The 12,383-nt window shown below is 54.4% G+C and overlaps 1 protein-coding gene across 4 annotated transcripts in view; it reads left to right on the plus strand.

Annotated features, from left to right (window-relative positions):
* CACNA2D2 (calcium voltage-gated channel auxiliary subunit alpha2delta 2) overlaps nt 1–12,383 on the plus strand; it is a 141,791-nt gene that overhangs the window by 20,509 nt on the left and 108,899 nt on the right. For all 4 annotated transcript variants that reach the window (XM_030811702.1, XM_030811704.1, XM_030811701.1 and 1 more), the window contains exon 2: nt 7,339–7,420. In XM_030811702.1, the coding sequence (XP_030667562.1) occupies nt 7,339–7,420 (82 nt within the window). The remainder of the gene's footprint in view (nt 1–7,338; nt 7,421–12,383) is intronic.

Raw genomic sequence — 12,383 nt, forward strand, 5'->3', positions numbered from 1 at the left:
GACTTTGGACCCATTCATGCTTTGGCAACACCTGCCCCTCCCCAGCTCCTCAGGGTCTCCAAGGTCTCTGTGCTAACTGGGCTGCCTTGGATCCTGTGTGCATGGGATGAGTGGGTGAGATGGGGACGGTGCTCCTGGAAGCATCATGCTGCTCATTCTAGGGTCCCTTCAACTGAATCACAAATAGGTTGAAGATGGGCCAGCCCCCGTTGTGTTCTGTGCCTTGGTTTGCCAGCTTGCGAAGTGGTAGGTGGCTAGCTGGGGAGCCTTACTCTATCATGAATCAGCTGAGCAAGCATGCTTCCCTCTCACTCTGGCCTCAGTGTCCCCTCCGTGGTCATTGTAGTGTGAGGCCAGTGCTGATTTGCCACCACATCTGAAGGCACTGTAATCTCGTGGCCTGGGTGGCCTCTGGGGAGTAAGTGACCTCGGCTAGACTGTTGCCCTCTGCCAGCCCTGTCATCCTTGGGAGGCCCTGCCCTGGGCTTTGAGCCCCCAAAGCTGCTGAAATCTGAGTCTTCTCTCTTGCATGGACAAGCAGGAAGGAAGGTCTGGTCACAGGAAACCCTGCCCTTCCTCAGGGCTCCTTGGACAAGGCACCCCACCAGGTCTCTGCTGCATTGGGTCTCTGGGGGCAGTGCAGAGAGGGGCTGCAGCCCACCTGGAGGCCGCAGTCTAAGGAGAAGGCACAACCATCCCATGTTTAGGGAGCTGCAGGCTTGAGGAGGGAGGCTGGACTGTGGTGAGAGCAGTCCCACCTTCTGGATGGGCCTGTGTGCCATGAGTGTGTGGGGCAGCCGTCACTGCTAGCATCCCACATGTGAGGCTGTGGTTTCCACTTAGCTCCTCGGAGGTGAAAGGAATGGTGAACTTTATCTCCATTTTCCAGATGTGGAAATGGAAGCCTAACAGGAAAGGTCTAGTTCAAGGTCTTGCAAAAGCTAGGGCTGGATCTAGGCACTCAGTACACTAGGTACTGTACACTCAGTACACTCAGGCACTAGGTACAGAGGGACATCCACCCGAGTGGTCAGAGAGGACTCCCCAGGGAAGGTGGCCCAGGAGATGCCATCGTCCTGGAGTGCACCCTTGAGCTTCCTGCTGTTTGCGCAGGTCGAGGGCCTAGGGAAGGGACCAGCCTTGTTCCAAGCCCTGCTTCAGCTGCTTTCTGAGCTTGGAGTGACTGCTGGGGGAAGCATGCCTTCTCCAGGCTAGGATGGGGGAGTGGCCTGCTTGCCTCTCCACCCTGTCTTTCCCCTTCAGAAGACTGCAAAGGTGCTGAGGTGGGAGGTAGCAGGCCAGTGGAAATAACCAGAATAATTAAATAGCACTTTATATTTTATAGTTTTTATTTTTATTTTTTGAGACAGTCTCGCTCTGTCACCCACGCTGGAGTACAGTGGCATGGCCTTGGCTCACTGCAGCCTTGACCTCCCAGGCTCAGCGATCCTCCAACCTCAGCCTCCCGGGTAGCTGGGACTACAGGTGTATGACACCACACCCAGATAATGTTTGTATTTTTTGTAGAGACAGGATTTCACCGTGTTGCCCAGCCTGGTCTCAAATTTCTGGGCTCAAGCAAACTGCCCACCTCGGGCTCCCAAAGTGCTGGGGTTACAGGGGTGAGCCACCATGCCCAGCCTGCACTTGATTTTAAATTGTTGCCTTCCCCAGAGCTGGGAGAATAATTGGCCAGCCTATCATGAGAGAAGCAAGAGACCTGGGGCCCTGCCATTGCCAAGTTTGCTTCACCGTGCACTTGGCAGCAGTGGCCTTCACTGTGCTTGCTCCCTCACACTCCTCACCTGTCCCAGCCTCATCCTGTCCTGTCATCCAGCCCTCCTGCTTTCCCTGCTGCCCACCCTTAGTATCCACCCCTCACTCCCTCATGCAGTGCAGTGGCTGAACTGCCAAGCTGAAGGGAAGGCCACAGACTGATTATACGTGCCCGGTGGAACAGAGTTGATCCAGACAGGCCATCTGGGAGAGGCAGCAGGGCTTTGATGACAAAAAATGCCTCCATGTGAGTGGTGAGAAGCCCCACAGAGGCAGAGCTCGGGCGTTCCGAGCCCCTCGCTCCCTACCAGGCCTTGACCCTTCTGGGGCCTGCCCCTGTCTGCCCTTGAACAGAGCCCCTCCCCCATCCTTTCTTGCCCCTCTGCTGGGTCCAGCTGCCCACACCCACCCGTGCCCTCTGAGGGTGAACCTGCTGTGTCACCTGTCTCTGGTTTTTTGATTTGTTTAATTATAGATGAGTTTTCTGCATAATTTATTCCAAAAGCCTGGATTATACTGTACAATTAAATCACATTCTGATCAACAACTTCACATATAAAATTAACAACTGGCAACAGTTTAATCTATGCTGCTGCATCTGCACACGGACTCTTCTCCCTTTTCGCCATCCCCTCCTCCCCCTTACCCCCCTACCCCCTTCCTCCCCCTTCCTCCCCCTTCCCCCCTTCCCCCCTTCCTCCCCCTTCCTCCCCCTTCCTCCCCGTTCCTCCCTGTTCCTGTTCCTGTTCCCATTCCTCCCCGTTCCAACCCCCTTCCTCTTTACCCTCCCCCTCCCATGAGCATTTGCAGCTGCCCCTAAGCTGGAAGTTCCCACCTGAATGCACTGCAGTTTGACATGCGAAGGCTGGGGTCTCAATGATCCTGTCTGCTAAAGAGGTCCTCAGCTAAGATAAAATGACCTTTGTTTTTTTTTGATGTAATTTACATTTAGTGCTATATGATTTTAGGTGCAGAAATGCACCCAGGACACCTGTAGTCATTCACTATCCTGTTACCTTGTGGTTCTCATCTTTTGTACATTAAAAATGTCTAATTTAAAAAAAAAAAAAAAAAAAAAAAAAAAAAAAAGAGGTCCTCAGCTGCAGCTCCTCACCCACGCACAGATGATGTCACTCCTTGCCTGATAGTGATATCCCCTCTTCCTCCCCAACTCCTCTTGGTTCTGAACCATGCCCTGGAAACCAAGGCCTGGCATCCTGCAACACAGGGTGTCATCTTCTTACCTGCAGAGCTGCCTCAGCCTGCCAGGCCTCTTCTGCAGTGCCCCTCCCACAAGCCTCCCACCCGCAACAAACTTTCATAGAAGATGTCCTGAGCCCTCAATAAGTCCTTAGATCTTAGGGGAGGGGCTATATTGCATGAGCTGCTAGCCTTCAAGGGACTGCCAGTAAAACGTGGATTGACTATTCAGCCAGTCATTATTACCCCTGTTTACTGATGGAAAAGCTGAGGTTCTGAGGGACAGAACTCTTTGAGGTCACACAGCAGCAGAAGTGCCTTTCCCCTGAGGCTTCCCAAAGGCTACAATGCCCTGGAAAGATGGGGTCATGGAACAGATGGAGTCAGGACAGGTCTGCTTCTCTCTAAGTATGTGACCCTGTACCCATCCTTGCCAGGGGCTTCAATTTTCTTGTCTGGGAAATGGAGCCATAATGTGTTCACCTCCCTAGGGCCGGGCACATTGGAGGACGTGACTTGATCCCTAGTTTCTTGTGCCCACACCAGTCATTAAGCCACTGCAGCCCCTAGATGCCTGCATCTCCTCCTGGCCACTCTCCCCTCACTGCCTTGTTAGTTTGGCACTTAGAAGCAATTAGGGATAAGCAGTGTCATCTCAATGAAAAGCATGGAAAATTACAAAGATGTAGGGAGCCAGCAACCTCCCTGTTGGGTATGTGGCTTGTGGGCAACATTGTCTGGTCAAGGAGGCATTGGCCAGCCAGGTACTTGATTCCAAGCAGAGGGAAGTCTGGGCAGGATTTGATCAGCTTACCTTTGACCCAGTGGGGGCAGGGATTCTCATGCATCCATTGTCTTTCCAAGGCCCCCTCCCTTCTGCTGGAGTGAGTACGATTCTCTGGCCAGGGTTGGACCTGGCTTGGTGGGTGGCTTCTTGGCCACAAGGCAGGAACAGTGCAGGTGCATCCTCAACTCCTGGCCCCCTCAGTGCCTCTGTGTCACCCCCTTGGAGCTGGCACTGGGACACTGGTGAAGTCCTAGAACCCACAAAGTCACATCTCTGTGACAATGGAATGAATTATTTTCTTTTTAACTCTGAGACACACATATTGCCTCCTAATTGAGTTTGATTTAAGTGAATAATCAGAGTAACTTGTTTTCCCTGGCACTGTGCTGTTGGGCAATGTGCTAGGGCTTGGGGTCTGCCCAGCAGGTCCAGGATGCCAGGCAAAGGGCCGGAGCCACCCCTAGACCTTGGGAGGACGTGTGTGTGGCCTGCTGTGTCATAGCAGGCCAGTTCCTGCAGCCCATAGCAGAGTCTAGAGCTACTCAGCCTCAGGGTGGGAGTGAGGAGACTGCGTAAGAGAGAGACAGACAAGGAGGCAGGGAGAGCGAGCGTGTATGTCTTGGGGAAGGATTGAACTTTATCCTGAGACTTGGCTCTTCTAAAAATTATTTTAGTGTTGAAATAGCCTTTTTAGATGAAATGATGATGATTATAATAATGTGTTGTCTGAGCAAAATAAAACTTGGCATCCATGTCTCTTCTCCCAATTAATTTTCTTTTACTTAACTGTGAAATCCTAGAAGCAGAGACCTATAGACATACTAGAAGAGTCAACAGCCTGGGGTGGAATCAGTAATGTGCTGGTAAATGTTTACAATTTGTTCTCTAGGGGGAAAAACATGGTTTCTAGCATTTGCCAATTCCTGTGGTGTAAATATTCCCACCACGACCTATTTCAAGCTCTTCAGGTGATGGTACCGAATGCAGAGTTGGGAAGAGATGCACAGAATCAGCTTTTGTGAGTCAGCTTTTGTGACTCCAGCACACTTCTAGGGCAAGTCCTGTGTTCACTACTTCCTGGATAGGTGACCTTGGACAGGTCAGTTGAACCCACTATGCCTCAGTTTCCTTATCTATAAGGTGGGATGATAATGTTTGCCTCTTTGTGAGGACTGAAGCGAGAAAGTAGGTGACATGCTGGCACTGCACCTTGTACATAGTGGATGCCCTCGCACATATGAGTCCCAGGAAGGATTGATTGGCATTTTGTCCTCTACACCAGTGAGTGGCTGAGGTCAGGGTCAGGGCCAGGGCAGAGCGCATTGTTCCCTTCGGGGATCAGATCCTCACTCTGCCCATTTGTCTGCCCCCTGCCTGGCTGACTGTGATAGCCCATCCCAACATTAGCCCCCAGGGCTCCATCACAGGAGCACAAAGGAGCCATCCGCTATGTTGTCCACCCACAACCAGGCCCTGGTGGACAGGGGCCAGGGGTCACGCAGGCTGTCAATTTTCTTCTGCCCTTTGCCCTCCCCAGGCTGGCGGCTGAGGCCTGCTTGCCCTTCTTAGCCCAGCCTGCAGCCTGGCCTCCACCCGCACTCAGGGTTAGATTTTCCCCTGTGGCGGGGAGCGGAGGAGGGAATCCGGCTGTGGCTCAGCCAGCAACAAGCCGAAGCTAATACCTCTTTCTTTTGATGTTGATTTTTTTTTTTTCCATCATGGTCCTGACATTCAGCTTGGCAAATGGCAATTAGTGATCTGCCTGCCTCCTGCTCCGAGTTCCCATGCCAACCGACCCAGGCACATACAGTGGCATGGGCCCAGCCCCCCTAGTCACAGGCCTGAGTGGAGGAGGCAGGGTAGGAGGCCAGGTAGAGGCTTGGGCTCTTCTGACCCATGGAGCCAGAACAGTCCTGGCCCAGGTGGCACTGGAGGAGGCAGCAGGCCCAGGGAGTTGGGGCCAGATGCAATCTCCTGGACCCCATGGCTCCCGGGGTACCTCCAGAGGCTGGGGGCCTGGCATCACCCTGCCCCTACTGTACCCCGTGGGCTGTGTTTGACCCATGGCTTATTTAAATCTTCATGGTAATTTTTTTGTGCACCCTGCCTGGAAAGGTCTTGGTCTGTAAAATGGGAGTGTGTCAAGTGGGATGGAGAAGTTGAGATACCTTTTCAATGCATGAGGGCAAAGATACCTTTTCAATGCATGAGGGCAAAGAAACCTTTGTGTTTCTGTGTGGTTCTCTCTGGCTGGCCTCTAGCAAGGTCTAGTGTGGTTTTGCTCGCTAGCCTGATCTGGTTCTGCTTAAGGGAGTGGATCACGCATCTGAACCCAGGCAAGGCCTTGCCCCAGACTCCTTCCCTCTTCCAGGTTGTGGGTCTGAGAATAGAGGGCCATGTGACCAACTGTCCATCCTGTCCACTCACAAAGATCCCCGTGCAGTGAACACCCTTGACTTACCTATTCTCATGTGTTCTTATAACACTCTGAAAGGTGACCCCAAATTATCCCCATATTCCAGAGAAGGAAGCTGAGATGCAAACTGGTTAAAACAATCCCAAGGTGGGCTGGGTGCGGTGGCTCATGCCTGTAATCCCAGCACTTTGGGAGGCCAAGACGGGCGGATCACGAGGTCAGGAGATCAAGACTATCCTGGCTAACACAGTGAAACCCCATCTCTATTAAAAATAGAAAAAATTAGCCAGGCGCGGTGGTGGGCGCCTGTAGTCCCAGCTACTCGGGAGGCTGAGGCAGGAGAATGGCGTGAACCCAGGAAGTGGAGCTTGCAGTGAGCAGAGATCGCGCCACTGCATGGGCGACAGAGTGAGACTCTGTCTCAAAAAAAAAAAAGAAACAAAAAACAATCCTAGGATGGTACCAGTGTGAGGGAGACCTGCTCAGGATGTGGCTCAGGTGGATTGTGAGGCAGGATGGTCTGCAGTGGACTCATGAGTGGGTGGTTCCTGCTGGACATCCAGCAATGAGCCTCGGGTAAGCGTCTGTCTACCAGGGTGTTGGATAGGCAAGGGCTGCCTAATCTGGAACTCTCCACGTCCACTGCTCAGGTGAGACCTAGAGGGGCAGGCACCTGCCCAGTTATACAATGACTTGGTGACAGCAGTGTTCTCTCCCCTTCCCTAGGCCCCACCTGGCCTTGGGAACAGGAGGCTCCAAGATCCAGCAGACCTCACTCCCTGAGGCTCCCTCATGTCTCCCTCCTCCCTGGTATCCAGAAGTCCCCAAGTTCAGAGCAGCTACATCAAGGGCTGGCTCTTCACAATGAAAAGTAGCCTCACTGCAGGCTTCTCCGAGCCGCTGAGCTCCCTCAGCACTTCCACAATGCAATCCTCTGTCCTCCCCGCCACCCCACAGTGCATGAGGAGCACCTGGGCCACCGGGTCTGGACTTCAAAGGGGAATCGCAGGTGCTTGCTGGTTCCTTGCTGTGGGTCCTCCTCTAGTGAAAATTGGGGTGTGAGTGGATAGCTGCCCCCAGTGCCCCCGGGTTGGCTGGGGCGGGGCTTTGCAGCTCTGGGCGGGCCCTCCTGACACCTCTCTCCTCTCTCTGCCTACAGGATGCAGCACTGGGCCCGGCGTCTGGAGCAGGAGGTCGATGGCGTGATGCGGATTTTTGGAGGCGTCCAGCAGCTCCGTGAGGTGAGCCCAGTGCCACTTGCTGTCTCTTCAGGGAAGAGGGGAAAGCTTCAGAAATAAGGAGTGAGGAAGATTTGGTTTAATGGAGGTCCTGGTGTGGTGAGACCTGATGGGCCCATGGGGGCAGGTGGGACATGACTGGATGGGCAGTGCGCCTCTGGGGCCTGGCCTGCTCTTCCTGAGGCAACGATCAGAGCCACCACCCGGCTTGGACGATGACCCTATTGCTGAAAGGGATTTGGAGCCTTTTGGGCTTTTGGGAGGGAGAGGACTGTGTCTGAGGCACACCTGGGATGAGAGCCCAGGCCCAGGAGGGGTCAGTGGACGCGGGGGTGCACGGGAGCTGAAAGGATCCAGGAAACAATGGGATGGCCGATCCATGCCAGCCCGAAAGCGGTGCTTGAGGTGCTGTAGCAGGAGACAGTGGAAATCCCATGCCTGGCGGGATGAGGGATCAAGTTGTGGGAGGGGTGATTGAGTAGGCACTAGCCACCACATCCATCCTGGGAGATTATGTTAATGTTTGAAATAGTGATGTGAAGAGCAGGCCATCCGTCACCTCCGGAAGCTGCAAAATGTGCTGCTGTCAGGCCCCGGGCTCCTGAGCCATTGCTCTCTACGTGGAGATGCAGAGGCTGGGAGGGCTGAGCTCTTGGAGTGATGGAGCTGTGACTCCTGGGGTACGTGCGGTCTTTGAGGATCTTGTTGCTGGGGGCTTGGGCCAGGAGGTATTGACCAGAACTGAGCAGGGGATTAAATGGGGGTCTCCCACTGAGAGTTGGCCTGAGAACAGCAGAGTAAGCCGACCTACTGTTGCTGGTTCAGTCGGGAGTCCAAGTCCAGGGTTTGGGGATTATATACCCACTGTGTTCCTGTTGTCCCTGTTGGTCAGGGCCAGGGTCAGCAGATGTAACCTCGGTGGGGCAGGGACCGTGGGGGTTGTCCTCAATCCCTTTCTCATGCTTAGCTTATAGCTGGTGCCCAGGAAGTGGGGGTGGCAGCCAGTGTGTTGACATTGGGTGTGAATGTAGGACCTCTGGCACAGGCTGGGGCTGGTCATGGGTGGCTAAGGACGTGGCAACGCCGTGGGGAGGGAGAGTCCAGGTCTGGAGGTCTGTGTCCTCCCTGCCAGTGGCCCAGTGACACTAAACACCCCTTTCCTGGTTGCTGGGCTTGGATCTCAGCAGCCTCCATCACAGTCTCTTCCTGTGAACTCTCAATGACTCAGCCGCACTTGGAGGCCGGCAGAGCTTTCCAGAGAAAGTGCTGTAGGAAAAGCTGTTCCGGAACAGGAGTCAATTTAGGCTCAGGAATAGCACCCAGCACTAACCAGGCTCCAAGTAGCCACTGCCAAGGATAGCTGTGTGGGCTAATGAAGGAATGATAGCTCCCTGATGTGTGCAGCCAGCACCTTTCCAAGTTTCATATCGGGACATAAGCTATACCCCATATCAGGAGTTAACTGTACTCCTCCAGTCAATAATCCTTCATGCCTCAAACCTTTAGCCTGAAGATGTTGTTTATTTATTTATTTATTTTATTTTTTTATTTTTTTATTTTTTTTTTGAGACGGAGTCTCGCTCTGTCGCCCGGGCTGGAGTGCAGTGGCACGATCTCGGCTCACTGCAAGCTCCGCCTCCTGGGTTCACGCCATTCTCCTGCCTCAGCCTCTCCGAGTAGCTGGGACTACAGGCGCCCGCCACCACGCCCGGCTAATTTTTTGTATTTTTAGTAGAGACGGGGTTTCACCGTGGTCTCGATCTCCTGACCTCGTGATCCGCCCGCCTCGGCCTCCCAAAGTGCTGGGATTACAAGCGTGAGCCACCGCGCCCAGCCAAAGATGTTGTTTATTTTATACTCACGGGCAACTCAGGCTCTGAATGGCAATGAGAAAATAATGTTCATACGTCATGGCTGAGGTCTGTCTGGACCAGTGAGCTTGCTAGATTGTGAGAACCAGAGATGGAATCCCAGCTCAGCATACCATCATGTGCCCCTGGGTGAGCCCTGGATCCTCTCTGATCCTCATTCTTGACCCATACATGGCTGGGAAGTCTGACTGGAGGATGAAGCGGTGAAAACAGCAATAGACAGGCTGATACAGATATGCCCCTTTTTTGGAAATCGAATTTGAATTTCTCTCATTGATCATTTTCACTCCCAGGGATAATTTCCCTTCCTTTCTGATGGGACTTGAGAAATTCCAGACACTTTCATTAGTGAGCCTGTCTCCCCCACCCTCTGCCTCCCAGCAGTCACCAAGGTGGTCATGCTGCTGGCTTGTAGCAGAGCTGGGGCATGGACCCAGGGCTCCTGACTGCTGTTCCAACGTGCAGCTCCTGCTCTGGCTCCACTTCCCCTCTTGGTAGGATGGACAAGATGAGCCTGGGGCAGTAGGGAGCTGGGCCAGAGCAGGGCCGTGCTCAGCGTGGCAGGCAGGCAGGCAGGCAGAGAAGTGCTGACCTGGCGTCCCCGGCTCCTCCTGGCACTCTGGTGGAGTGTCTCTGCCTGCCGATGGCTGCCAGCCCTCCAGCGGCTGTCTGTCCTGCTCCAGTTTTCCTCATCTGCTTCTTCAGCCTCTTACTTCCTGCCAACAGCTCTGGGGCTGTTTCTTGGCACGGGGCACTCTGGTGAGGTGGGCGTGGGGATTGGGGGTTGAGGTGTAGAGTTCTAGAGGAAGAGGGCAACCCTGTGGGAGCAGGAGGAGCCAACCAGTTTGCTCCCTAGCCCTCCACAACTCACCCCTGACCCCAACTGAGCCACCATTGCTCTCCAAATGCACATGAAGGTGGTCCATGTACCCAGCCCATACCTGGCTCTGATAGGTCAGGAGGATGCTTGGAGAAAAGCTCTGACCCAGCTGTGATACTGCTGCAGACCCTGGCACCAGCTCTGCCAAGCTGACAGCCTTGGCCCCCAGTGGGGCTGCCCCTCCTCAGCCCTCCTTGAGCTGATTCTGAGTTGCCCCCAAACAGCTGGGGTGATCTGGCATCCAGGCCCCTTGACCTTCTTCCCCTCAAAGGCTGCCCAGCCTGAGTGCCCCCATCCTAGAGGCTGCCCCACTCCCAGTAGCTTGGAGCCATGAGGGCTGGCAGCTGCCAGAGTGCAGAAACTGCAGACAGTAGCGTTTGGGAATGTTTTCCTTGCCTTGGCACTTTCCTCCTCCTGACCTCACCATAACCCCCATGAGGGCATGGCTGGGTGCAGACTGGCCCATTTGCAGGTTGAAACTGTGGCATACTTCTGTGGCATGTGGGCACTCCCTGTGAAGACCCCATCTCATTTCCTCATCTAACATCGCAGCTAGTGCATAGCTGGAGCTCTCCTTGTGGCCTGGTGCTTACTTATTTTCCCCACCCCCACGCTTGGCCAGACACCCTGAGTTGCATCCTCCTGGGTTCCCCAGCCCAACTCCCCCAACCCGTGGCCCACTCTTGCCCTCAACAGGCCACAAAAGTATAGACCCTACTGTGTTCTCCCCCTGCAGAGCCCCTAGGGCCTCAGCAAGGTCTCTGGAGCCTCTTTTCTACCCTCCCACTTCAGCACCATATTGTCCCATCCTGGGGGAGAACAGAGTGCATATGCTTGGGCTCTGAGCTCATTTACATAATGAAGTTGATCAGGATGAATAATTCATCAGGTGCCTGGGGGTGCATGGGGAATGGGGGTGGGGAGGATGTGGAGCTGGGACAGGTCTCCCCTCTCTGAAGCCCAGGTCACTCTGATGGATACAGCCAGGAACCTACCCTCTTCTGGCTAGGTGTCTAGGGTCCAGGGGGAGCAACGCTGGGAACCTGGTGGGAAGGCAAAGCAGGAGAGATTATAGTCAGACATGATGAAGAATCAGTTGGCTCCTGAGGCATGCCAGCCCCGGGATGCATTCCTGACCTCAGAGAGACACTTTCCTTGGAGGATCTCTATAGAAGGAGGGAAGCTCCTCTGCCTGGGGTCGAGGCTGAGGCTAGAGCTGCCTGGCCAGAGCTGGGCTAGAAGCAGGAACCCGGGACAGCCATGTTTGGAGGCCACAGGCTACCCCTCTGGGAAGGCTCAAGCCAATTCTGGACCCATGGGAGCCTTTCCCAGTCCTCATCAACCACTCATAGCTTGCCTGCTGGTCAGGGCAGAAATGGCATACGGCGTGACCCACGTCCTGCTTGCCTTAACCCCATGATGGCCTTAGCCCAGCTACATGCTGCTAGTTATCCCTGTGATCCTATCATACAAATGGGGAAACTGAGGCCCTGGCTGCTGTCTCCACCAGCCACTCTCATAATGGATCCCTGGCAGGCCAGCCCTGAGTGGTGGCGGGGGAGCTGTCTAGCAGAGGAGCTACCCGGGGCCGCCCCTCCCCCAGACTGCTGAGCCTGCATTCATAGAGAATGGGACTCCAGGACTTGGAAATCCCCAACCTGAGTCTTTTGTTCCCCTCCCACTTCTGTGCTTCTCTGGGCAGTCATGGTGATTCAGGTCAATGGTGTCTGTGTGTCTCCATTTCTTATGGGTAGCCAGGAATGGCTTTTTCCAACCAGTGACAGTGGCACAGTCCTACTCCATCTATTCCATCTTGTCAGCCCCCAGCCATCTCTGTGCCCCGTCTGCTCAGCACTCCTCAGGAATGTGTAATTAATATTTGTGGAGTACCACATCTGGAGCTGGCTCCCGGCACTGACCAAAGTCTGGCCATGTCCAGGGCCCCTTTCCCGAGGGGCTCAGGTAGGTGGGACAGGGCCCCTCTGCAGGTGCCTTTGAGACAGGCCTCCCCCTGTCCCCTTCCACCCTCCTCCTCAGCCAGCACCACCAACATCTGAAACACATGCACACTCACACACTGACTCTGGGGGCGCTGGCTGAGGCTGAGCTCTGTTCCCATCTAGGGAGGGTACACTCTGGGCGGGTGCCCTCTGGGCATCCAAAGTGGGATTAGCAGTGCCCACAAGTGCCAGGGAACCTCAGAACCTTAGAGGGG

This window comes from Nomascus leucogenys, chromosome 4 (genome assembly GCF_006542625.1).
Source record: "Nomascus leucogenys isolate Asia chromosome 4, Asia_NLE_v1, whole genome shotgun sequence".
Taxonomy (NCBI): domain Eukaryota; kingdom Metazoa; phylum Chordata; class Mammalia; order Primates; family Hylobatidae; genus Nomascus; species Nomascus leucogenys.